The sequence below is a fragment of the Pristiophorus japonicus genome, chromosome X (genome assembly GCF_044704955.1).
Source record: "Pristiophorus japonicus isolate sPriJap1 chromosome X, sPriJap1.hap1, whole genome shotgun sequence".
Classification (NCBI taxonomy): Eukaryota; Metazoa; Chordata; class Chondrichthyes; family Pristiophoridae; genus Pristiophorus; species Pristiophorus japonicus.
Window position 1 is genome coordinate 22,939,068 of NC_092010.1, and position 27,386 is coordinate 22,966,453.

The 27,386-nt window shown below is 47.1% G+C and overlaps 1 protein-coding gene across 5 annotated transcripts in view; it reads left to right on the forward strand.

Moving 5' to 3' along the window:
• LOC139240926 (nuclear receptor subfamily 4 group A member 1-like) overlaps positions 1-27,114 on the forward strand; it is a 91,842-nt gene extending 64,728 nt beyond the window's left edge. For all 5 annotated transcript variants that reach the window (XM_070869457.1, XM_070869459.1, XM_070869458.1 and 2 more), the window contains exons 3-7: positions 2,228-2,357; positions 18,068-18,231; positions 19,323-19,525; positions 20,456-20,634; positions 22,120-27,114. In XM_070869457.1, the coding sequence (XP_070725558.1) occupies positions 2,228-2,357; positions 18,068-18,231; positions 19,323-19,525; positions 20,456-20,634; positions 22,120-22,376 (933 nt within the window). In that variant the 3' untranslated portion in view covers positions 22,377-27,114. The remainder of the gene's footprint in view (positions 1-2,227; positions 2,358-18,067; positions 18,232-19,322; positions 19,526-20,455; positions 20,635-22,119) is intronic.
• Positions 27,115-27,386: the final 272 nt, after the last annotated feature.

Consider the following 27,386-nt stretch of genomic DNA (forward strand, 5'->3'; position numbering starts at 1 on the left):
ACATAAATCTAATTAGATGGTGCTAAAGTGCGTTGGAAGTTAGGGCAAAAGGCCGATCCGAATAATGTGATTTTACATGGATTTTGAATTGGAAAATATTTCACAGTAAAAGAGAACTTTACTACTCTACCTCTCACATAATGGTGTAATGTTCCATTACAAATGATTATACAAACACTGCTTTGGTCAATTCTCTTCTTCGTCCTTAGCTCCAAATACGCTATCCTACACACTCCTCCTCCCGGCATCCTCACTGTGTTGAAATCAAGACTTATCTAACTCATTATTTTGCTCGATTTAAAAATTCTCCTCCTTGTTTACAAATCCCTTCATGGCCTCGCCCCTCCCTATCTCTGTAATCTTCTCCAGCCCTACAAACCCCCGAGATGTCTGCGCTCCTCTAATTCTGCCGTCTGAGCATCCCTGATTATAATCGCTCAACCATCGGTGGCCGTGCCTTCTGTTGCCTGGGCCCCGAGCTCTGGAACTCCCTGCCTAAACCTCTCTACCTCTCTTTTCTCCTTCAAGATGCTCCTTAAAACATTCCTCTTTGACCAAGCTTTTGGTCATCTGCGCTAATTTCTCCTTATGCGGCTCGGTGTCAAATTTATCAAATTTATCAAATTGTCTGATTAACACTGCTGCGACGCGCCTTAGGACGTTTTACTACATTAAAGGCGCTATATAAATACAAGTTGTTGTTGTTGCTTAACCTCAAAACAATACAGCTCCTCACCTCCCTCAGTCTTCTCGTTCGACAATCTACAAGCTTTTAAACCCAAGTTTGGTGTCACTTAACCAATACCTCTTGCTTCACCTCATCTTCTTCCCTTGGCAGGTCCTGCACCATAGACCTTAGAGAGAGTTCAAAGGTACAATCCAGTGTTAAGATTCAGTTGCACTTGTCGTAATCCCTTAACTGGGTTTAGGTATTTCACCAGCTCGGCCAAGCATAGCCTGGAAGTATTAAATAGAAGTGAATAGGAATTGAAACCCTGTACTTGGACCAGTGCTGAAAGTTCCAGCCTCGGACATTGAATACCTAGTTTGAGATTGATATCAAATGCAATTTAGAACAAGATTGTAACCCATTGAGTTATCGCCACATCTCTACTCCTTCCATCATATTAGCGCTGCTTTTCCACTGACCTCATTCATCTCGGAAGGTGCAACAGGAGCTTTTGCACCATCGCCTTCAATTCTCACCCCCGCCTCCCCCCGCCCACGCTACCTTTTCTTTGCCCTAAGATGAAGTCTTCGAATCTTCTACCATGCGGTGATCGGACTGCTGAGAACTAGTGAAACATGCTCACTGGGAAACCTAGGTTTGACTGGATTTGACCTGAGGCTTCAACATGAGAGTTTGCCATAAGAGCTACTGTTTACCCAACACAAAAAAAACCTATGGTCAAATGCATCCTCTTAGTGCAAATGTAATGTATGCAAGGTTGTATCCGGCTGTCCCGGCCCACAGTTTTCTCGCACTCCCCTTCAGTACTGTCATGAAGAGATGGCACCTTATACTGCAGGATATTCCCAGGGGTGCTTGAAGTCCTCCAATACCTTGCCCAACTTCCTGTTCTTCAAGCTTGAGCTTGGACAGTGAGTGTTGGCAGGCTATTCCACCTTGAGAGGCCTCACCACAGAGCTTGCTCCCGTCCCGGTGCAATCCTCACACACTTGCGCTTTCCGCTATGATGCCATAGATTGGACCTGTTCTCTCTGGAGTTTAGAAGAATGAGAGGTGATCTCATTGAAACATGTAAGATTCTGAGGGGGATTGACAGCGTAGATGCAGAGAGGTTGTTTCCCCCTGGCTGGGGAGTCAAGAACTAGGGGGCACAGTCTCAGGATAAGTGGTCGGCCTTTTAAGACTGATGAGGAGGAATTTCTTCACTCAGAGGGTTGTAAATCTTTGGAATTCTCTGCCCCAGAGAGCTGTGGATCCCTTTTACAGAAATGGGCAGTGCATTTATCAGCTGAGGCACCTGGAGAGGCAGATTTTTAGCATTGAACCCGATTTTGACTTCGTCAATCAGCCTTCAAACTCTGGTTCGTCTTCTGATAACGCAGTGTGGATGTGTGCAGAGCATGTGTGTATGTTGGCGGATTACTACCTGCGTATTACTGTGTCCAATTGTCGAGGTATGTCTGCTTGTGTACCTGTCTACCAGGCGTTCCTTGGTAACCGCCACTCCTTACTGCTCCTTTCTGTTTGTTTTCCTAGCGCACAGTTCAGAAAAATGCCAAGTACGTCTGCCTCGCAAATAAAGACTGTCCCGTGGATAAACGGCGACGCAACCGATGCCAATTTTGCCGCTTTCAGAAATGCCTTGCCGTGGGCATGGTCAAAGAAGGTAAGCATTTGGATGATTCTGGAGATAGGAACTGTTGTTGCTCAGCCGGCATTCCATTCATCACCACCCGCCTCGCAGGACAAGCTAACATTCGTAATCTAATTCTAGTCACCCAGTGCAATGCACACTATAGAAGGGTACAAAAATAAGGTGTGTTTGCCCTTTAGAACGCAAGTCACATCTTTACATATTCCCTTGGGGTATTCTTGCAATGGGGAAGTAACAGTTTCAGAAGTTACCGCCGCCCCTCCTCCCACCCCTTACCATCATCTGTTCAACTTTGTCCCGCATGCCTCTCTCGTAAATTAATGATTTATGCTTTGGTGGTTCACTTTCAATAATAAGTGTACTCATCAGAGACAAAGATATTCAAAGACCAGGGTCACCATAATCATGTTGGTAGGTATGGGGAAAAGGCTACACGCTGATGGATTTGCAGCAGATGGATTTGATATTAGTAACCAGAAAAGCACTGGTGAGGCCAAACCATTGAGCTAGGCACCCTGAAGATAGGAACAGGAGTAGGCCCCTCGAGCTTGTTCTGCCATTCAATCAGATGATGGCTGATCTGTAACTTAACTCTATCTATCCGCCTTGGTTCCATATCCCTTAATACCCTTACCGAACAATAATCTATCAATCTCAGGGGGTCGAAATTGGGTTTTATACGCTGCCCATTACCGCACGCGGGAGGTGGCTAACGGCAAAGGCCTACCGTCGTCAGTAAGCGGCGTCGACGCCTCACCCTAAATTCAGTCGGCTCTTTGGCAGAGGCGCCAAGAGGCAACGCTGGTCCGGCTAATGCCACCCGCGTGGTGAGGTCATCCTGCGTACAACTCCTCTTTGACGCCTCTGTCGCGACATTTGCTTTGTACGGCTGCCGTAACAGGAGGCCGTACAGCCCGAGAAAAGTGGTGGTTAAAGAGCGGATCTCGGGCGGAATCGCCCAGAAAGGAAGGTAAGTTTTTCTCTCTATTTACTTCTGCATGTTTTCAATAGTTTTCAGAGTGGGGTAGTGTGTGTGGGGATCGGAGAAGTTTCAGTTATTTTTTTTGTTCTTTCCGGTTTTTTTTCCAGCGCGGCGGCAGCCTCCCGTGGGGAAATTCAGTCGGCCTCCTGAGCTCCCACCCGAGGACGAGTGTGCAACGACACTTTTTAGCGCTGCGCTCTCATCTTTGGGCGTAAAAGCTGAATTTAGGACTTTGAGGCTGCGCCTAATTGCTCGGCACTAAAATCATCACTCAGACACCGCCTCAAAAACGGCGGGACCCAATTTCAACCCCTCAGTATTTAAATTTTCAGTTGATCCCCAGCCTCGACAGCATTTTGGGGGAGAGAGTTCCAGATTCCCACTACCCTTTATGTGAAGAAGTGCTTCCTGACATCACCCCTGAGCGGCCTGGCTCTAATCTTAAGGTTATGTCTCCTTTTTTTGGACTCTTCCCCCCACCAGAGGAAATAGTTTCTCTCGATTGTAGTGTATTTTCTTCATGGGTTCTTTGCTTAAGAATTCATAGCAACACATTGCTATTAAGAACTAGTTGGTTTATTAACAAAGGTTTAACAATCACACTACACATTACCGGTTCATCCACCAGGCTCACAACTGCATACCTCATCGTGGATTCACCGAACCCAACATTTGAGTGGATGGATTTGCAGCAAATGGATTTGATATTAGTAACCAGAAAAGCACTGGCGAGGCCAAACCATTGAGCTAGGCACCCTGAAGATAGGAACAGGAGTAGGCCCCTCGAGCTTGTTCCGCCATTCAATCAGATGATGGCTGATCTGTGCCTTGGCTCCACATCCTTTAATACCCTTAATATTGAGTCTTGTGAACATCATGTGACTGGCGAAGCCACTCACAATGCAACAGCTCTACAAACATGTGGGCATACTCACAAGTGCATACATTACATCGATCAACCCTACCAATTCCTTTAATCATCTTAAACACCGTGATTGGATAACATTTGTAAGTGCTTATTAGCATGAAGGAATAAAGCCATTGGATTCGGATCTTTTCCTACAGGTTACTTATGGCTACCTGTAGACGTGTATGCAACTTTAAGCTTGCTCCTTAGCAGTAACACGTGATCTATGAACTTATAGAAAAAATAGTTTGTTACGAGCTCGAAGGAGCAATGTGATGGTTGTACTGTAGTTTCCACAATGACAATACTTTTTCTTACGTCTTTGAACTGCTCAAAACTGAACGTTGTCACTGTGATAATCCTGGTGGACTCACAAGCCTATCATCATTTTAAGATTTCCTCCTCCCTAACTGGCCTCATCTTTACATTCAGGGTCTGTCTTACGGCCCTTTGAAAGACCCTTCTAACCCTTAGAAATGACCAGTTTGTACAAAGCAGAGGACACAGGATTGCTTTATAAACGCATTAAGTGTCGGCCCACTAATATGGCCAATGGTAATTTCTAGTTTTTAATGGTAATTTTATTTCCAGTCACCTCCCCACTGTCAGTCTTTTGATCTCTTCGCTTGTCCCCTAGCTTTTTCTGCTGGCAGGGATGGTTCAGGTATTGCAAATTCCAGAGTTCAGAGCTGATGAAAGAGAAAGCAGAAGCCAATGGAAGGAGTTCTTCGTGGCGCACGGAGGGTGAATGATAAAGGACCGGGATTTTTCTTCTGTGTGTGTGTTGTGACACACTGTACTAAACAGCGGGATTTCTGTCAGATGTGGTTAGTTAGAACCAATGGGCGATTGAAGAGCCAGTCAGTACACACCTTTAATAGGAGAACCGAGCCACTTGCTCACCATCCCAATGGCCACTTAACAGAGCGCATAAAGGGTGCAAAATGCAACAGTCTGGCTGCGCACAGTTCGATTCGTATTGCTCGTCGAGGCAAGATAGCACACAAGAAAAGCTCACGTCAGGTTATGACAGATGGTTTGAGGGGGCAGCAAAAGGCTCTCTTCAGGTCCAAAGGACATGCCACAAATAAGGACCAAATACAGCGGGCATTGGGAGACGATCATCAAAAGGGTCAGCACTCCTCACCCCAGTTGGAAGAGCTTTGCACGAGGAGGTGTCTAACCTGACGCAAAGGGGTAAGGTAAGAATCGTATGTGAATTAACTGGATATGTCACAAGTGGTTTGAAAGCTACTTTTTTGGCTAACATTAAAAGGAGAATTATTAGACTGAATTCATCAAGTAAGGTCCAAAGGCGACATGAAGAAAAGCATTTTTATGCAGCGAGTGGTTAGGATCTGGACTGCACGGCCTGAGAGGGTGGTGGAGGCAGACTCAATCGCGGCTTTCAAAAGGGAGTTGGATAAATACCTGAAGGAAAACTTTTGCAGGGCTACGGGGAAAGGGCAGGGGAGTGGGACTAGCTGAGGTGCTCTTGCAGAGAGCCGGCATGGGCTCGACGGGCCGAATGGCCTCCTTCCTTGCCGTAACCATTCCATGATTCTATGATTCTAATATCGTGGAAATGAAGCTCAAAGGAAAATTGTTCTGAAATGAGATAACAGGCTAAAAGAGGGAGTTAACGGTTGCAAAGATATATGGCAAAATATCCGTACGCAAGCCAAGCACTGTCAGTAAGAATGTAACCAGTCACATCTCAGAAAAAGAAAGATTTGGGTTTATATTGGGTCTTTCACGACCACCGGACATCTCAAAGCACTTTACAGCCAATGAAGTACTTTTCAAGTGTAGTCACTGTTGTAATGTGGGCAATGCGGCAGCCAATTTGCGCACAGCAAGCTCCCACAAACAGCAAAATGATAATCGACCAGATCAACTGTTTTTTTTGTTTATGTTGATTGAGAGATAAATATTGGCCAGGACACCCTGCTCTTCTTCGATGTAGTGCCACGGGATCTTTTACGTCCACTTGAGAGGGCAGACGGTGCCTCGGTTTAACGTCTCATCTGAAAGGCGGCACCTCCTCAGTACTGCACTGGGAGTGTCAGCCTGGATTTTTGTGCTCAAGTCCCTGGAGTGGGACCTGAACCCACAACCTTCTGACTCAGAGGCGAGAGTGCTACCCACTGAGCCACAGCTGACAGAAGTGCAGCAAACTGTATTGTACCATCTATGATATCAGACAGACTATGCCTCACGCATAAATTCTCGGGGCACAGTGTGTCCTTATTCAATGGATACTGGTCTTCCCCTTGCGAAAGAAGGTGGCCCTTGATAGGAGAGAGTGCTGGCGGACTGGCGATAGTTCTCAACAGAAAAAAATAGTCCTTTGCCAGCTCGGAGGCGGCCACTGTTGACATTAAAGGCAGGGTGACCACAGAGGGCACAGGGGACTCCGAGGTTGGAGGAGGTGACTAAGCTCCTGGTGTATGCGGTTATATTCACACACTACCTCAAAACGCAGAGATTGAACATGTCCGTCGTGTAGTGGTTATGTTACTCGATCTATAAACCAGAGGCCTGGACTAACAGTCGGCATGGTTCAAATCACACCATTTGAGAATTGAATTCCGTTTTTCAAGAATCTGGAAATAAAAAGCTGTTATCAGCAAAAGTGACTATGAAGCTGTCGCATTGTCATACAAACCCAACTGGTTCAATAATGTCCTTTAGGGAAGGAAACCTGCTGTCCTTACCTGGTCTGGCCTACATGTGATTCCAGTACCACAACAACATGGTTGATTATTAATTACCCTCTGAAATGGCCTAGCAAACTACTCGGTTGTTTGAGACGGGCAATAAATGTCGGCCTTGTCAGTGACCCCTAAATAACCCGAGAATAACTGAAAAAATATCTGGCCAACACGCATTGACACTGCGACAACAATATGGGAAACAATGGCCCAGAAATCCCTGTTTCTTCTTCCCGCGGGCGTGCACCTAAAAATAGGACTAAAGATGCGCACTTACCTTTTGCACTTACCCGCCAGAGATTCCGGACTCGAGGCTTCCTCTTCTTGCGCAACGGAGCGCGTTCACGTTGGGACGTCCGCAGGAGTCACGCGGGCCCGTGGGCCAATCACGGTAAAGTATTTTCTCATTCATAGTAATAGGAGTTTCGTAAATGTGAAACTCCTATTACTATGAATGAGAAACACCCCCAAACACCCAAACATTACATAAAACATTAAAAAAACACCTCACATAAATACACTAATAAAAATTAAAGTTGATAGAAATGTTTTGTAAAGAAAAAAAAATTGCTGTTTTTTAAAAAAATTTTAATTATGGTTTAAAATAAAATTGCCTGAGTGGGTAGGGTTTTTAACATAAATATGTATTTTTAAATGTTATTTTAATATGTTCTTGATATGTTTTTAAACTCTTACGCTGGTAAAAGTAGGCTATGCACCTGCTTTCACCAGGCCCAAGAGTTTTAAGGACATTCGCAGGGCAAGAGATGGGCAAATAGCTCAATCTGTGCCATGGGGATGTCCTCGCTCCCGAGATGCGGGAGATCTGTTAAGCCAGGAACTTGACAGATCGGAAAAGCCGCTTTTCAGCGCATGCGCATTGCGCGCCGAAAACCAGCTTTTCCGATGCCTTCCCGGGTCCGTAGATACTCCGTACAGACCCGGGGAGGCTGGAATTTCTGGGCCATGGTCCATGTTCTCACTTGTTATGAATTGGGCTCTCTCAGATACTTCTTCTCCTGCCCAACAGAAATGCCAGCTCCCCGAGGCTCCCTCTGAACCGAAGGCTGACTTTATGCACAAGGTAATCTGGGATAGTGTAGCCCTTGCCAAACAATAAACCCCTTCTGTTGTTGATAAGTTCATTGAAATTAGGACCAGCCGTCTCATGCTCTCCAGGTCCCGTCAATAAGTGGACAAACAGCATCTTGGCAGACTGTGTATCGTAGACTTCCACCGTAAATCAAGTTGTGAAGGAGTAGAATGAATCAGAAGCAAGAACATTAGATTCCAGTAAACGCACGTTTGGCTTCTCACTAGTCTTCTAAACGCACCCCCCATCCCCCGCCCCACCACCCCACCCCACTTCAAAAGTGATAAATGTTACTTCCCGTAACTTCGAACACACTTCTGTGTGGTAAAGCTCCAATGAGAACGCGGAGCTTCATGGATGGCTTCTGCCAGTCACAGTTGCCTGATGAGTGAAAGTTAGCGAACAACAATTATACCCCACTTCTTTGCTTTGAAGCTCAAATTGAGACAAAGAAGCATCAAAGAGAAGGTATATTTCATAATTGAACACAGCTATCACTCACAGTAGGATTTAAAAACATCAGGCTGGTTTCCCAGAAACTGGTTTCCAGACACCCACGCCCTTCAGAACAAAGCCAATTTTTGCTTTGCAGGAGTCACAGATGGGATAGACTATCACAAGGGTTTGGCTTTGTCTCTCTCTCCCATCCAGATGATCAATATTAAATGTTTCTGTCTCTTCTATGAGGACGTGGCAGTTAATACCTGTTAATTGGTCTACCAAGAAAGAGGTGACTCAATCCCCTTTTGAATTGACATCAATTTGTGCGGCGAAATGCATTTTTGGCATCCGCCCAGACAGTTTGCTTCTAGCCGGCAGTAAACAACTTACCAGTTGGCGAACGAGCAAGATTTTATACAGAAATATAAAAGATACTACAGTCGCTCATGGTTAGAAACAAGACAGATCTCTGGTCTGTTTGTATGTCATCTTCTCTCATCGCTGAAGTACCAAAACCCATGGAGAAGTAAGCTAGCTCCTCCGATCTACCAGTTGCAGCTCAACACGCTGTGTCATCAACATGACTTGAACCAAGCACCAGCTGCTTTGGAAGATATTTTGTGAGGTTCAGGAGGCACAGAGTGAGTCGTGGATCACGGGGTAGCTCAGGAAGGGCTGTCCGTTGCTGAGCGGAGGTGCAACAGGGGTGACTGATCCTTTGCTTTGCTTCAGCGTGCTGGCCCCATAGGGAAAACCTACGAATAGAGGATGCCCTATGCCAAGGGACTGTACGTGAATCGCTTGTTTCCTTGTGACGTATGATGGAAGCTGCTCCTTGAAGCATGGGGGCATCTTGCACCCACTTATATACGGCAGTTCTGAGAGAAACAGTTCTGCTGACTGCCATTGAGCAGCAAGCAACATCAGTGGCACCTGCAGGGAAGACTTCAGCCATGGAGATAGTTGGAGCATCACTCACAAAGGCTTCCACTGATGTCGAACTCTAAAACTCAAGCCACGATAAAGGCTGGCATCCACGTGCTTGGGAGGCACAATCAGGACAACCAGGAGAAAGGGATGCGGAGACCCCATCGAAACGCAGTGGTCTGTGCTCGCAGAGATTGATGGCCTGTGTCAGGTCTTCACCATCATCATCATAGGCAGCCCCTCGGAATCGAGGAAGACTTGCTTCCACTCCCAAAGTGAGTTCTTTGGTGGCTGAACAGTCCAATACGAGAGCCACAGACCCTGTTACAGGTGGTACAGACATTCGTCAAGGGAAGGGATGGGTGGCATATACAGTCAATGTATTCACTGAGGCATATGAAAGCATGGGCCTTACGCTTAACATCCGTAAGACAAAAGTCCTCCACCAGCCTGTCCCCGTCGCACAGCACTGCCCTCCAATCATCAAGATTCACGGCGCGGCCCTCGACAATGTGAATCATTTGTCATATCTCGGGAGCCTCTTATCAACCAAGGCAGACATTGATGCGGAGATTCAACATCACTTCCAGTGAGCCAGTGCAGCCTTCAGCCTTCTGAGGAAAAGAGTATTTGAAGACCAGGCCCTCAAATCTACCAGGTCTTCACCACTACCACACACGCAGCAGGTTGAACAGGTTCCCACTGGTTCTGTAGTTTAGTTCTACTCCAGCGGGGAGCTTATTGACTGTGAGGTGGAGCATGGCAGCATTGAAGCACTGACCACACTTGATCAGCTCCGTTGTGCAGGCCACATCGTTCGCATGCCAGACACGAGACTCCCAAAGCAAGTGCACTACTCGGAACTCCTTCACGGCAAACGAGCCAAAGGTGGGCAGAGGAAACGTTACAGGGACACCCTCAAAGCCTCCATGATAAAGTGCAACATCCCCACCGACACCTGGGGGTCCCTGGCCAAAGACCGCCCTAAGTGGAGGAAGTGCATCTGGGAGGGCGCTGAGCACCTCGAGTCTCATCGCCGAGAGCATGCAGAAACCAAGCGCAGGCAGCGGAAAGAGCGTGCGGCAAACCTGTCCCACCCACCCTTTCCCTCAACGTCTATCTGTCCCACCTGTGACAGGGACTGTGGCTCTCATATTGGACTGTTCAGCCACCTAAGAAGTCATTTTAAGAGTGGAAGCAAGTCTTCCTCAATACCGAGGGACTGCCTATGATGATGACAGCATAACAGGAGCAGGGGGCTGGCTCGTAAACGGTGCTAATCCCTTGCCATCACTCACCTCTGGACAAAAGAAACACCCCCCTGAAGGTAAGCAGCCCACACCCACACACCCACACACACATACAGCCAAAACATTTCCAGCATGCATGCAGATCCTGCTGGTTTTTAATTACATAGAAGGAACAGGCATTTCAATCAGAAGAAGACCATGAGAACATCTTGCAGCAAGCCACCATGACCTAATGGGACCACACAATAGTCCTTCAAACACAGTCTTTACATGCACTGTTGCATAGATAAAAGCACTTCACTTTCAAATTGACATCATTATTTCTTTTGGACTGCGCTCTTCAGAAAATCACATTTAGGAATGGTAGCACAGTATGTAGAGATGACAGGGAATAGCAGGTATACTAACGAACTAGGATAGTCAAGCTGTGAAACTTGCACTGTTAACTTGTAAGGGCCTCAAAGGAAGAATTTCTCAACGAGAGCCTGATGCACCAGTTTTACCTCTTGTACTGGCTGCTCGGCTGCTGGTGGATTCTGTTCTCCATCGTCCTCCTCTTACATGGCTTGTTGCTGCTCCTGAGCATCCTCCGTGTCACACCGGTGTCCATAGCGCTTTCTCTTATTTGGAAGGAGGAGAGCATGCCAGGGGATCTCAGAGATGCCCTAATCATGACCATCTTCAAGAAAAGTGACAAGCCCGATTGCGGTAATTACAGAGGAGTTTCCCTGTTATCTGCCACAGGGAAAGTCATTGCAAGAATTCTCTTCACTCACCTTCTCCCTGTGGCTGAAGAACTCCTCCCAGAGTCGCAATGCGGTTTTCGCCCACTGAGAGGCACAATGGACATAATCTTCACCGCCCGGCAGATACAAGAGAAATGCAGGGAACAACACCAACCGCTGTACATGGCCTTTGACCTCACAAAGGCCTTTGACACTATCAACCGTGAGGGATTATGGAGCGTCCTCCTCAAATTCGGCTGCCCTCAAAAGTTTGTCATCATCCTCCGCCTGCTTCACGATGACATGCAAGCCGTGATCCTGACCAACGGATCTACCACAGATCCAATACACGTGTGGACCAGGGTCAAGCAAGGCTGCGTCAACGCACCAACCCTCTTCTCGACCTTCCTTGCTGCAATGCTCCATCTTACCCTCAGTAAGCTCCCCGCTGGAGTGGAGCTAATCTACAGAACAAACGGGAAACTGTTCAACCTCCGTCGCCTCCAGTCCAGATCCAAGGCATCCCATCCTCTGTCATTGAATTACAGTATGCAGAGAACGCTTGAGTCTGCGCACACTCGGAGGTCGAACTCCAAACCATCGTCGACACCTTCACCGAAGCGTACGAGAATATGGGCCTGACACTAAACATCCATCAGACAAAGGTCCTCTACCAACCTGCCCCCGCAACACAGCACTGCCCTCCCCGGTTATCAAGATCCATGTCGAGGCCTTGAACAACGTGGACCATTTTCCATACCTCGGGAGCTGACTGTCAACAAGGGCAGACATCGACGACGAGGTCCAACACCGCCTTCAGTGCGCCAGTGCAGCCTTCGGTCACCTGAGGAAGAGAGTGTTTGAAGACCAGGATCTCAAATCCGGCACCAAGCTCATGGTCTGCAGAGCAGTGGTGATACCCGCCCTCCTATATGGCTCAGAGACATGAACTATGTACAGCAGGCACCTCAAAGCACCGGAGAATTACCACCAATGCTACCTCCGCAAGATCCTGAAAATCCATTGGCAAGATGGGCGTACCAACATCTGTGTTCTCACTCAGCATCGAAGCACTGACCACGTTCGATCAGCTCGGTTGGGCGGGCCACATCGTCCGCATGCCCGATATTAGACGCCCAAAACAAGCGCTCTACTCAGAGTGCTGACACGGACCACATTGTCCGCATGAGACTCCCAAAGCAAGGGCTCTACTCGGAACTCCTACACGGCAAGCAAGCCCCAGGAGGGCAGAGGAAACGCTTCAAGGATACCCTCAAAGCCTCCTTGAAAAAGTGCAACATCCCCACTGACACCTGGGAGTCCCTGGCCCAAGACCACCCTAAGTGGAGGAAGGGCATCTGGGAAGGTGGCGAGCACCTCGAGTCTCATCGCCGGGAGCATGCAGAAATCAAGCACAGACAGCACCCCTCCCACCCGTCCATCCAACCACCGTCTGCCCCACCTTTATCAGAGACTGTAGATCCGCATTGGACTCATCAGTCACCTGAGAACTCATAGTAGTGTGGAAGCAAGTCACCTTCGACTCCGAGGGACTGCCTAAGAAGGAGAATCCATAGCGCTACTCGGCAGTGTACAGCACTGTTATTCTGCCGATTCTCTCTGGAGCCTCCCTGGTCCAGCCGTGTGACTCATTGCTTCAACACCCCAAACGTCTGCTCTCTGATTGTTCTGCTTGACTTCTTGATCTTGCCCCTTGATGGGTATGGGGGCTTGCACCAGCCATGTGCTGGTGTCATCAACCATGCTAGCCGCAGGCCTTCCCAGAACAAATATTGCAACCTATCTTGGCCTTCAACGTATTGGAGCACATAGCACCCACTTGTGTACGGCCATGGAGAAACTGTTCTGCAGACTGCCATTGAGGAGCAAGCAACATCAGTGGCATCTGCAGGGAAGACTTCAGCCATGGAGATAGTTGGAGCATCTCTCACGACTGTTATGCTGCATGCATGTTCGCGGTGACGAGCTGACACAGGCCACCAATCTCTGCGTGCACAGACCACGGTGTGTCAGAGCAGTATGAGAAGCTCCTTTAGAAACACGCACAACTCTCTGTCGGTACTCTGTGTTTGCATATTTAGGAAGTCATCATTATTTCTGGTGATGAAAGGAGTAGCACTGTGTACAGATGCGCTGCTGGCTGCCTGAGTGCAGTCTCTGGCACCCTGTACCCAGGAGATGACACAATCTTGGCAAGGATGGGTCTGTCTCTCCTGTTGGTGCCGCAGTTCATGATTCAACGCATCCGGTTATGATGCACTAGGACATTTGTGACCTATTTAATGCAGCGGTGAGCAGTAGTCTAGTTCCTGCAGGTGCTGGCCATCGGCTTTTATGTCACGGGGTCTGTGACATAAAAATTAGCGGCCAACATTGCTTTCGGATGTTGATCTGTGGCTACAGCTCTCATTCTTTCAGACGCCGGGGTTCAGTGATTGCGCCCGTTGCAGCACTGTGAGCTGCGTTGTAGCTGGGTTGTGCATGGTAATCCTGCTGCATGCTGGGTCCACCTGGGATGCCTTATGCACTCTCTGATTTCCTTGGCTTAACTCTGCTTGTCCTACCCATCCAGCAAGTCTATCAGTGTAACACTAGATGCTGGACCTATGCTGTTCTGGGCACAGAAGACCTCTCCCTTCACTAGATTCTGTTGTATATCTGCTGCATTGCAAGACAACCACAAGAACTTGCAATTATATTGTTTTATTGACTACTCCAACGCACTCCTGGCTGGCCTCCCACATTCTACCCTACGTAAACTAGGAGTGATCCAAACTCTGCCCGTGTCCTAACTCGCACCAAGTCCCGCTCACTTATCACCCTTGTGCTCGCTGACCTACATTGGCTCCCGGTTAAGCAACGCCTCGATTTCAAAATTCTCATCCTTGTTTTCAAATCCCTCCATGGCCCTCGCCCCTCCCTATCTCTGTAATCTCCTCCAGCCCCACAACCCCCCGCGATACCTGCGCTCCTCTAATTCTGCCCTCTTGAGCATCCCTGATTATAATCACTCAACCATCGATGGCCGTGCCTTCAGCTGCCGAGGCCCCAAGCTCTGGAACTCCCTGCCTAAACCTCTCCACCTCTCGACCTCTCTTTCCTCCTTCAAGACGCTCCTTAAAACCTATTTCTTTGACCAAACTTTAGGTCACCTGCGCTAATTTTTTCTTATGTGGCTCAGTGTCAAATTTTGTGTCTCATAATACTCCCGTGAAGCGCTTTGGGACGTTTCGCTACATTAAAGGCGCTATATAAATACAAGTTGTTGTTGTTGTAGTACCTTTAACATTGTAAAACATCTCACGATGCTACACATAGGCATAATCAGACACAAATGGATGCCAAGCCAAAGAAGGAGATACGAGGAAAGTTAAAGCTTGGTCAAAGCGGTTGGTTTTAAAGAAGAGCTTAAAGGGGGAGAGTGAGGTGGAGAGGCAGAAAGGATTAGGGAGGGAATTCGAGAGGTTAGGGCCCAGACGGCTGAAGTGATAGCCACCAATGGTGCAGCAAATGGAATGGGTGGATAAGAAGCCAGGGTTGGAGAAACGCAGAGTTCTCGGAGGGTTGTAGGGCTGGAGAAGTGTACAGAGCTCGGGAGGGGAGGGATTTGAACACAAAGATGAGAATTTTAAATTGGTGGTGTTGGGGGAACGGGAGCCAATTTAAGTAGCAAGTACAGGGGTGATGGGTGAGCGGAACTAGGTGCTGGATAGGATATGGGCAGCAGAGTTTTGGATGAGCTCAAGTTTATGGAGGGTGGAGGATGGGAGGCCAACCAGAAAAGCATCGGAGTAGTCGAGTCTGGAGGTGACAAAGGCATGGATGAGGGTTTCAGCAGCAGCTGAGGTAGGGGCGGAGACGGGTGATGGTACACAGTGATGGTAGGTGGCCTTTGTGATGGAGAGGATATGGGGTCAGAAACACAGCTCAGCTGTATAGCATGCCGAGCTCCAGTTCAGCCTGAGACAATGGCTGGGGAGGGGCCACAGACTCAGTGGTAAGGGGACACAATTTGTGGCAGGGGCTGAAAGCAACGGCTTCGATCTTCCCAGGAGGAAATTGCAACTTGTCCGAGATTGGATGTCGGAAGAGCAGTTTGACAACACAGAGGCAGAGGAGGGGTCGCGAGCAGCAGTGAAGAGATGGCGTTGGGTGTCATCCGCGTGCATGTGGGAACTGACCACATGTATTTGGAAGATGTTGCCAGAGGGCAGCATGTAGATGAGGAAGAGGAAGGGGGCCGAGGATAGATCTTTGGGGGACTCTTGGGGGCTGGAATACAAGGGGGTGGGAGTTTTGCCACTACAAAGTTCTGGTTAGACTGCGTTGGAGCACTGGGTTCCGTTCTGGGCACTGCATCTCAGGAAGGACATATTAGGCTTGGAGAGGGAGCAGCGCAGATTCACCAGACTGATACCGGGGCTAAAAGGGTTACATTTTGAGGATAGGCTGCTCAGATTAGGCTTGTATTCCCTTGAGTATTGAAGATTAAGGGGTGATCTAATGGAGGTGTTTAGGATGATTTAAGTCGTTGATCGGATAGACAGAGAAAAACTATTTCCTCTGGTGGGAGGGGAGTCCAGAACAAGGGGGCATAACCTTAAAATTAGAGCCAGGCCGTTCAGGGATGATGTCAGGAAGCGCTTCTCCACACAAAGGGCAGTGGGAATCTGGAACTCTCTCCCCCAAAATGCTGTTGAGACTGGAGATCAATTAAAAATGTCAAAAGTGAGTTTTACAGATTTATGTTGGGTAAGGGTATTGAGGGTTCCGGAACCAAGGCGGGCCGATGGAGTTAAGATACAGATCGGCCATGATCGCATTGAATGGAGGAACCGGTTCGAGGGGCTGAATGGCCTCCTCTTGTTGGGATGGGGTGGAAAGAGAAACCATTGCTGGAGATGCTCTGGCTATGATTGGATGGGTAAGAATGGAACCAAACGCGGGCTGGTCAACTGCGAAGAGGCGGTGAAGGAGGATGAATGGTGTGGTCGACTGTGTCAAAGGCTGCAGAAAGGGATTTGATTGGCGTCGTCTCAGTCCTGTGGCAGGGGTAGATACCTAATCGGAGGGTGGTCATTCTGAAGGGAAATACAGAGAGGCGTGGTAACTGTTGATCCGCTGGAAGAGTCTAAGGCGCTAATGGTGTGTAGGGTGAGTGGGACGAGAAGGAGCTTGGCGAGGTTTGCCCTCAGCAGGTGGGCTGGGTGGGAAGGTCGGCGAGAAAGAAGGGTGAGGCAGTTGGGGTTGCTGCTCATAAGGAACAGTGATGGGTGCCTCGATGGGCCCTTTGGAGAGTACCATGAGAGGACAGAGGGTAGCTGTGGGCTTATCCAAGGGAGGTTCAAGCCAGGGACAGCTGGAAAGTGAGTAGGAAGGTAGAACAGCAGCGATGGATTGGGATAGAGATTGTGAGGGATGCAAAATACCCAAGTGACATGTCTGGGTGATAGGAAGGAGAGGACATGGGAGATAAGGCACCAAGAGGCCAAGAGTAAAACGGGGGATGAAAGTAATGGGCTCGGTTCAACAGCAGTAGCAAAAATGGGCATGCGAATGGACACAGAGGGAAATCAGGTTGCGTTGGCATCGGGGATTAGGAAAGACTTGTTCTGGTTCTAAGCAGTTAGGTGACGATATGAGAGAGCCCAAAGTTAGACTCTGAGGTCCAGTGGTGGTGGTATGTAGTTGACTTAGAACATAAGAAATAGGATCAGGAATAGGCCATTTGGCCCCTCGAGCCTGCTCCACCGTTTAATAAGATCATGGCTGATCTGATCATGGACTCAGCTCCACTTCCCTGCCTGATCCCCATAACCCTTTACTCCCTTATCATTCAAAAATCTATCTATCGCCACATTAAATATATTCAATGACCCAGCCTCCACAGCTCCCTGGGGCAGAGAATTCCATGGATTCCTGACCCTCTGAGAGAAGAAATTCCTTCTCATCTCAGTTCTAAATGGGCGACCCCTTATTCTGAAACTATGCCCCCTGGTTCGAGATTCCCCCACGAGGGGAAACATCCTCTCTGCATCTACCCTGTCGAGCCCCCTCAGTATCTTATACGTTTCAATAAGATCACCTCTCATTCTTCCAAATTCCAATGGGTATTGGCCCACCCTGCTCAACCTTTCTTCACCGGTGCCGATTTTAACTCTTGGGCGGCCGGCCAGGTGCCCGTCCATTCCAGCACTAGTAGGCAAGTTGGAGCCAGCTTGGAGCACCGATGAACCAATGTCCAGGTTCGGGGACAGTTGTGAAGGGGGAGTGAATCCACGAGCTGTTTGAGGAGCAGAGTATCAGTGGGTACGCTGTTCCCTGCTGAAACTCTGCCTGCTCCGCTCTGTTGCTATAGCGGCAGCCTTTATTGGATGTAAACAAGCGCAGAAAGTCAAGCCAAAGAATTGCTAGATAACAAGGCCTAAAGAAGCAGCAAAAATAGACTGGCCTCGGGTCTGTGTGCAACTGTTTTGTAACGCCAATTTATGTGCATGAGTTTTACAAGAGGCGCTGGAAGTGGACGAACACATCGCTTGCGTAAACTCTCAAAATTCCTCTCTGTTAACGCTTACTTTGTGCATCCGCTATCTTCAATGGCGAGATACACTTCTCGGCCTAAGAGGCTTAAAACCAACTCTAACTTTTTTTTAATCTTCCAGTGGTCCGCACAGACAGCCTGAAAGGTCGTAGAGGTCGTCTTCCATCCAAACCAAAGAATGTTCAAGAAGCCACGCCTTCAAATGCTCCAGTTAGTCTCATCACAACACTGGTCAGGGCACATATTGATTCCAACCCAATCATGTCCAATCTAGATTATTCCAAGGTAAATATGAGGAAAAAACAGTTGAGAGGTTAAAAAAAAATGTTTGTATCGGGCGGGGGGCTGGTGAGAAGGAGGCAGCATATAACCAATAATACATTTGCAATGACATTTGGATATATGTATATGCAATTGCCAGCTTGCAATCCAGTGAAATTCTTCGGACTTATTTGCCAATCACTGGGCCGATTTTAACTCTTGGGCGGCCGGCCAGTTGCTCGTCCATTCCAGCAGCGGAGAGACCACAGCCAATTTTTAGGCCCGGGCCCAATTTAAATCAAACCGGCAAGCTGCGGGCACCTTCGGGCGGCCCTGAGGCCGCCCAGGCAGCAGCCAGGTAAGTCCTGGTTGGGAGGTGTTGCCCGGGGCAACAGCGGCACAAGTTATTTTTGTGGGGCCACAAACATCATTTCAAACTTACTTTGGCGGGGCCTCTTTGGCTCTAGCGCCAGTATACGGCTCCGACTAGTTCTGGCAATCTGGGTCCTTTGTACGTCATCTTTTTTGGTCTATTTTGAGAAGCTTTAAGTGGGCACAAAAAGGCTTCTTTCTTATGTAGGCCCCGCCTCCCTCCCTTACGACACGCCATTCACCAGCCAGGAGGCTGTTTGCTTATTGGGAATTCCACCCCGAGCCACTTTCTCCAAACGATTTACTTGAAACGGCGGCAAATGTGTCGCTAACATTCACGTAATAGTTAGCGCGCACGGGCGCAAAGGATCAGAAGGCAGCAAATATGCAGCTCTGCGCGAAAAAAAAAGAAATGCCTGGCGCCAACTTCACTTGTGCGAGTGTGAAATTTGCGTTCAGAAATGATTTGAGTAATCACTTCTACATCGCCTGTCCAGCTCTGGAATAAATGCAATCAGAAAGCAGCATGCATTTTCTGTCTAATTAGACTTTCAGCCAATTTGCAAAGTTGGAAATTTGCTTGCAAGTCCAATGCTCTGTTGAAAGCTTCGCAGAGAAACCCCAGTTTGTACCAAATGAATGATGACATTCCTTGTTTTTTCTTTGTTACTTATTTTTAAAAATGCTATAATTGTTCTGTGCAAAATAAATATTCTCCGGTTGATTTAAAATGTCTGGTACAGTTTCAGGAATCCAGCACTTATCAGTCAGAGGAGGATGAGACAGGTGACATCCGACAGTTTTATGAATTACTGGCAGGTTCGATGGAAATGATACGCAAGTGGGCGGAGAAGATCTCAGGGTTTAGTGCTTTGCCCAAGGAAGATCAGGATCTACTGCTGGAATCCGCCTTCTTAGAGGTATTCATCCTCAGGTTGGCCTACAGGTAGGTAACTTCACCCAGCAACCCCATCTGTCAGTACTTCATTTTATTAAAGCACTTTTGCCCCCATTTGTTCTCTCCTCTCCTGAAGACAATGAATTATGTTGGTGTACAGTTTCACGATAACATCATCCCCCCTGTACTGAGTGCTTCTTCTGAGTGTTAAAGAAATAACTTGCATTTATATAGCACCTTTCACCACCTCAGGACATCCCAAAGCCCTTCACAACCAACAAAGTACTTTTGAAGTGTAGTCACTGTTGTAATGCAGGAAATTGAGGCATCCAATTTGCGCACAGCAAGCTCCCACAAACAGCAATGACCGGATAATCTGTTAGCAGGCTATTCGATGATGGGAGACATTAAGGCTGATCCCAATCCTGTTCTCAACCAACGTGCATATACACACTCTTCCAGTCATGGGATAACAATCAGGAATGGGCGTGGCTGGTTTGATTTCTAGCCCCTCCCCAACCCAGGACCGCCGAGGCCAGCTATCCAAATGCCTGGCTCATCATTTTCAGTGTTGTTGCCAAATTGTGTTGCATCGCTCTTTTTTACATCTTCAATTCCAATTAAACATGCTCTGGATGAAGAGATGCAAAGAGCATAAGTGACACTCAATCCTGATATTGTCAACAGAACAGTCCAAGAAATTACAGTGGAGTGAATAATATGCCGTTGCTTGGCCGAGAAATCCCAGTTTGCAGCAAATAGATATTCCTGCAAATAGCAGTGTGCCTTGCGAGAAATCGCAGTAAAACTATCCTGAAGTTACCTCTGTCGGTGTGAAATTAATTCTGGATTGAAGGGAAGTATCCAGTGTGATTTATTTTATCCTCCTTATTCTTTAGTCCAAGGCAGGCAGGAAGATTGGCTTCCTTGAACCTAGTACAACTCTGTTGAGATATTGTGTTGACATGTTGCTTGCAGGTCCAACCCTGACGAAGGCAAGCTCATCTTCTGCAATGGCATTGTCCTCCACCGCCAGCAGTGTGTGCGCGGCTTCGGTGAATGGATTGACTCCATCATTGACTTCTCCTCCACCCTGCAACGGATGAAGATCGACATGTCCAGCTTCTCCTGCCTTGCGGCATTGGTTGTCATCACCGGTGAGTTCCTCCTGTCCCCTTTTCCCATGGATTCAGATGGCACCACTCTGCCTCTGGTCCAATAGAAAATAAGAACATAAGAAATAGGAGCAGGAGTAGGCCATTGGGCCCCTCGAGCCTGCTCCGCCATTCAATAATATCATGGCTGATCTGATCTTGGGCTCAGCTCCACTTCCCCGCCCGCTCCCCATAACCCTTGACGCCCTTATCGTTCAAAAATCTGTCTATCTCCGCCTTAAATATATTCAATGGCCCAGCCTCCACAGCTCTGTGTGGCAGAGAATTCCAAAGATTCACGACCCTCTGAGAGAAGAAATTCCTCCTCATCTCCGTTTTAAATCGGCGACGCCTTATTCTGAAACTATGCCCCCTCGTTCTAGATTCTCCCATGAGGGGAAACATCCTCTCTGCATCTACCTTGTCGAGCCCCCTCCGAATCTTATACCTTTCAATAAGATCACCTCTCATTCTTCTAAACTAAATGAGTATAGGCCCAACCTGCTCAACCTTTCTTCATAAGTCAACCCCTTCATCTCTGGTGAACCTTCTCTGAATAGAGCGCGAGCCCAAGCTTCAGTCCACAAATCTTTCCATCCGGCCAACATTGCACATGGAAACCATAAAGGGGCGTTTTTATCAGAAGTTTCTGGTTTGAAGCCCACGTCGGTTTGATGCCTATTAGAGATGTAGAGGCTGAAGGGAAATTCTGGACCATCAGTTTTATATATGTCCTTCCTCGCGACCGCAATCAATGTACTTTCACACAATTACTCACTGATTGTCCTCTAGACATGCAACAAAAAGGAGGTCATCGCTGAACCAACTTCTCTCCCGGAGTTGCCAGTGGCAGCGCTCGGGAGATTCCCGCCTGAAAACGGGAGGGTTGGGAGCTCTACTACCCGGTCTGGCCTATACATGACTTCAGCCCCACACTATATCGTTGGCTCTTAATAAACTCTGCTTTCTAAAGTGACCAAGCAAAAACAATTTTGGGGTAACTATGGACCATGCAATAAATGTCTCCTTGCCCGCATCACCAGCAACCCGAGATGAAATAATTAAAGACAAATGTAACTTGATTGGTTTTTGCATTCTCCTCTTTAGTTTTCTTATCCTTTTCTGTATCCCTAGGTCTAGTACTGTTCTCCAACTATGAGGACCGGCCTCCAGGCCTCTTCTCCCAGGGCCTCTATCTGTGACGGAACTTCATAGATAGCGGCCAGAGAGAAGACTCTCCCCAGTGAATGAGGGGGCCGAGAGAGAGTAGGCAGTGAGTGGAGAACCTTGCAAGCAATCTGCTTATCCATTCTCTCTCTCGCTCTAGATTTAATTAAAAAAACATATCTTCATGCAAGAGAGAGAACAACTTCTTTCACATGGGCCCAAATGATCCTTGGCTTTAAAGTTTTGAATTACTGTCTGTAGTTTTGCATCCATTTCTGAAAATTAATTTCATGGTCTGTATTGGCTTTTGCGATATTTCAGACCGGCACGGCTTAAAAGAACCCAAGAAAGTTGAAGATTTGCAGACCAAGATTATAACTTGTCTGAAAGACCACGTCACATCCAGTGCAGGCGAGCAGATCCGGCCAAACTACTTATCCAAGCTTTTGGGCAAGCTACCTGAACTCTGTACCCTTTGCACACAAGGACTACAGCGCATTTTCTACCTGAAGCTTGCCGACCTGGTTCCTCCACCTGCCATTGTCGATAAACTATTCCTGGACACTTTACCTTTCTAGAAAAGCTGCCAAGCTACATGCCTGTGGAACTGGACCCCAGCCATCATATTTGATGTTGCAGTACGAGCAGGGAGTCAAACTTACACTGGAACCAGTTTAAAATTGAATTGCTTCAGGAATTGGACAAGTATGCTATGCGCTAGTTGGGTTTGCTGTTTTTCAAAATGCTGTACTTATTTTATTCAGCATACAGATTGTTGGGAAAAAAAAAGTCTCTTTTGCTACATTGCAGTTTTGACAATTCAATCTAATCATAGAGCTTTGACACACTTGTGAGACCAGACGCTCTCGGAGAAGATGACAGTACTGGTTAGAGGTACTCTCTCCCTCTGCCCCCATATTGTCATGGCCCGGAATCCTAAACTCAAAACAATGTGGTGACATTTTTGTGTTGCACATTCTTGTGGTCTTCAACATCAAAAGAGTTAAAAACGAGGGTCGAGAAACATTGGGGCAGATGTGTTTTAAAAAAAATAATGAGATCAAGACTGAATTTATTTCAGTGATCCGCTATTAAAGAAATCGGTTCTTTGAAGGCCAGTCCTGGACAGTAGAGACTGAGAAGCCGGAAGTGTGACAGACTAAACCTTGTAATGTGTCCCTGACATATTCTGCATGGATATTTCACACTATGGTTTAGTCAATACTCAAGATTAACACAGCCCTGACTGGAAGCTCTGAAGGCAAATATCTGCAGTTGAGAAGACTACACTCATGCAATATGGCACAAATTATTGGTATTAACTTGGATGTTTTAAAAGGTTCACTTTTGCTAAGTGTTGTTAATACTCCTAGACCCAAGAGTGGATAAACTTGACTTCGTAGTACCCCCTTATAGGAAAGTTTTGAGACTTGTGTATGATAGAATTATGGAAATACACGGCACAGAAGGGAGGTCATTCAGCTCATTGAGCAAAGCCCATTGTACCAATGGAAACAGCATTTTTCTGTGGTGAGGAGGAGGGGAGGGGGGGTAATCTATGATTTCTTTCATGAATCCACTTATTATCAGTTGGCTCCTTAGCTATAACACCAAAATGGTATTGGTAACATCCACCTTTTGGATACTTACATGGGCTGTGAGCATTTTCAAGTGACTATTCCTGGCTTCAGCTTATGGTCACCCATATGACAAAAGGTTCCAATCAATTGGTCTATTGACTGGTGGACCTTGTGAGGGAGCAAGGGTGAAAGAGATATATAGTACTGTTATGGCTTGGGCATAATTGTCTGAATTTATCCTATATAGAGAGCATTATGACTGGGAATAACATGTTTTTATCTCACATGGGGAGCACTGAATCAATTGTAGTACTTAGCATGTCTGATGCCATAATGAAATGTGTAAATTTTGTATAGGTTAAAAACCATAGACTATATTTACAGTGCCTTACCAGTCATTATGTACAGAAGGTGCTTGATTCTGATGTTGCCAGGAAATGGTGTAACTCATTGCACATTGTGTTGTCATGCAGTTGAGTCCCCATCTGTAAACTTTTAAGGCTTTGCAAGGCTGGTTTCTTCTGCTCCTGCATCTGGACCTCACATTGGGGCAGCTCAAGTACTGAGGGACACCTGCACTTCGAGACTTTAACCAGGCTTCAAATGTAGACTGTATTTGCAATGTAGGAGAAAATGTAAGATGTTGTTGCAAAATGCATATACTTTTCTATTGTTAATATATATTTTTAAACCAACTTTTTTCAATGTTAGGATAAGAAGATGTCCCTTCTCGTTCAATGTAAAGAAAAACCTGTCCACTTGGGAAGAAGATTCTCCAGTTGTCACATCTACTCTATGCACAAATTAAGCGGCTCATTTGTGGAGTTTGTGCTAATAAAGCTTTTGTCTGCTCCAGCACTGCTCCTAAACTGCCTTCCTGATATAGTGCACATTCACAAACACTCGCAGCGCTAAAAGGTCCAATGGGGGAAACCTCGCGCAAAAATGATGCCGCCTTGAATTTCTCACGTACATGTGCAATAAAAGCTGGTGCTAGAGCAGCTAAGGATGCCAGCAGAAACGCACCCTGTTTCTGTCTGCGGGACAATGTGAGTATAGCGCCCAGTGTAGCATTGGCACGGGTCTCGGGAGAAACTAATGGGACTAAAAGCCGACAAATCCCCCCGGAAGTGATGACCAACATCCTAGGGTTCTAAACGAGGTGGCTACAGAGATAGTGGGTGCGTTGGCTTTGATCTTCCAACATTCCCTAAATTCTGGAATGGTCCCCGCAGATCGGAAGTGAGCAAATGTAACACCGCTATTCAAGAAAGCAAAGAAAACAGGGAACTACAGGCCAGTTAGCCTGACATCAGTAGTACGGAACATGCTAGAATCTATTATTAAGGACGTGGTAACAGGGCACTTAGAAAATCATAATATGATTAGGCAGAGTCAACACGGATTTGTGAAAAATAAATCATATTTGGCAAATCTGTTAGAGGTTTTTGAGGTTGCAACTAGCAGGGTAGAGAAGGGGGAACCAGTGGATGTAGTGTATTTGGATTTTCAAAAAGCATTCGATAAGGTGCCACACAAGAGGTTATTGCACAAAATTAAGGCTCATGGGATTAGGGGTAATATACTAGCAAGAATTGAGGATTGGTTAACAGACAGAAAACAGAGTAGGAATAAACGGGTCATTTTCAGGTTGGCAGGCTAACTAGTGGGGTACCACAAGGATCAGTGCTTGGACCTCGGCTATTTACAATCTATATCAATGATTTGGATGAGGGGACCAAGTGTAATGTATTCAAGTTTGCGGACGATATAAAGCTAGGTGGGAATGTAAGTTCTGAGGAGGATGAAAAGAGGCTGCAAAGGGATATAGACAGGCTAAGTGAGTGGGCAAGAACATGGCAAATGGAATATAATGTGGAGAAATGTGAAGTTATCCACTTTGGTAGGAAAACTAGAAAAGCAGAATATTTTTTAAACGGTGAGAGATTGGGAAATGTTGGTGTTCAGAGGGACCTGGGTGTCCTTGTACACCAATTACTGAAAGTTAACATGCAGGTACAGCAAGTAATTAGGAAAGCAAATGGTATGTTAACCTTTATTACAAAAGGATTGGAGTATAAGAGTTAAGAAGTTTTACTGCAATTAGGGCCCTGGTGAGACCACACCTGGAGTACTGTGTACAGTTTGGGTCTCCTTACCTAAGGAAGGATACACTTGCCACAGAGGGAGTGCAACGAAGGTTCACCAGACTGATTCCTGGGATGAGGAGAGATTAAGTAGACTAGGCCTAAATTCCCTAGAATTTAGAAGAATGAGAGGTGATCTCAGTGAAATGTATAAAGTTCATATAGGGCTTGACAGGGTAGATGCAGGGAGGATGTTTCCCCCAGGCTGGAGAGTCTAGAACCAGGGGTCACAGTCTCAGAATAAGGGATCGGCCATTTAGGACTGAGATGAGGAGAAATTTCTTCACTCAGAGGATGGTGAATCTTTGGAATTCTCTACCCCAGAGGACTGTGGAGGGTCAGTCGTTGAGTATATTCAAGACTGAGATCGATAGATTTTTGCATAATAAGGGAATCAAGGGATAAGGAGATCGGGCGGGAAGGTGAAGTTGAGGTAGAAGATCAGCCATGATCTTACTGAATGGTGGAGCAGACTCGAGGGGCCAAATGGCCTACTCCTGCTTCTATTTCTTATGTCCTTAGAGAAGCACGGACTGCAGGAGATGCCATCCAAGAAGAGTCAGGGGAACGAAGAAGGTGACCCAGTGCCCCATGCAATGAACAGCCCTTAGAGAGGATCAGTACCAGAGGAGACTTCGGGTCAGCTGGCATGTTAGAGAACAAGACACCCCCGCCCCCACCAGCCAGATGCAGTCCACCATCTACACTGCACCTACCAGCAGCAATGAACGTTATTGCGGTCCTCAATGACTATGCCAAAGGATGCTTCCAATCACCCATGGCAGACATCTCTGGGTCAGTTTGCAATATACCTTTACAATTATGCCTGTCCCTATCTCTTTCCCGAGTGCACCACCAAGCATGGACATGGTAGTACTGCCTTCCCTAAGGTACAGGGCATCAGAGGCTGTGTGCGTGTAGCCATTTGCGCATCCTTACACAATGCAATTGCATACCTCAGTTAGGAAGGGCTTTTGTCTCTGAGCATGCGACTGCCGCCAGAAAAATCATGCACATCACGCTGTTCCTGGAGAATGCTCATGATGCCTTAATTCTCAGAAAATTGTGCAACTCTCTAAAAGGAAAAGAGGTTTGGCTCTGGGGACATTGGTTACCCAAAGCAGCTATTTCTGTCGGCACATCCATGCAACCCCACACCGCAGCCAAGCACAACTACAAGGCATGGGGGTGAATCAGGAGTCTCGTGGACAACGCTTAAGGCTTTAAAATTTCAGGGCTGGCGGAGATGGGGGTTACAATATGGCTCAGAGAAGGTTTCCTGAATCCAAGCAAGTGTGCAGAATATTAATTTGGACAGAGACTTCACTATGGAATTGCTGAGGATCAGAGGGGCCCGGAGAGCGATGGTGTATCGGAGCCTCGAGTAGCTGAACAGTCAGGGCAGGAAAGGAGACTGGTGTATTAGGGCCTCATCTCATCTGAACTCATCTCTTGAGCCCTGCACATGGCCCCTGCAGCAGTTGTCACAGTAGATTTTCTCACCTGGACCTCCTATCTGCTTTGCCAAACCAGCTTGCCCTGCCATCTGTATACCTTGTATTATTATTCTTAGAGCTGTTGCATGCCTTTCTGATGAGTACATTAAAAGAACTGACTGCTACATATAAGTGAAGTGCATTATTTTTACTTGAGTAATAGTGAATATGGTCAATGTGTTGCTCTGCTTTCCCCTTTTGGCTCGTGGAATAATGGTGAGTGGTCTACCTCAAACGCTACGTATGAGCGGTGAGAGATTGCAGAGCGATGTGATCTAGGCCCAGGAGAGGCGTGAGTTCGGGACCCAGAAGAGGCGAGGGCCCAGGGGCAGCACGGGCTTGCCCACACTGTGTGCACTAGGTCC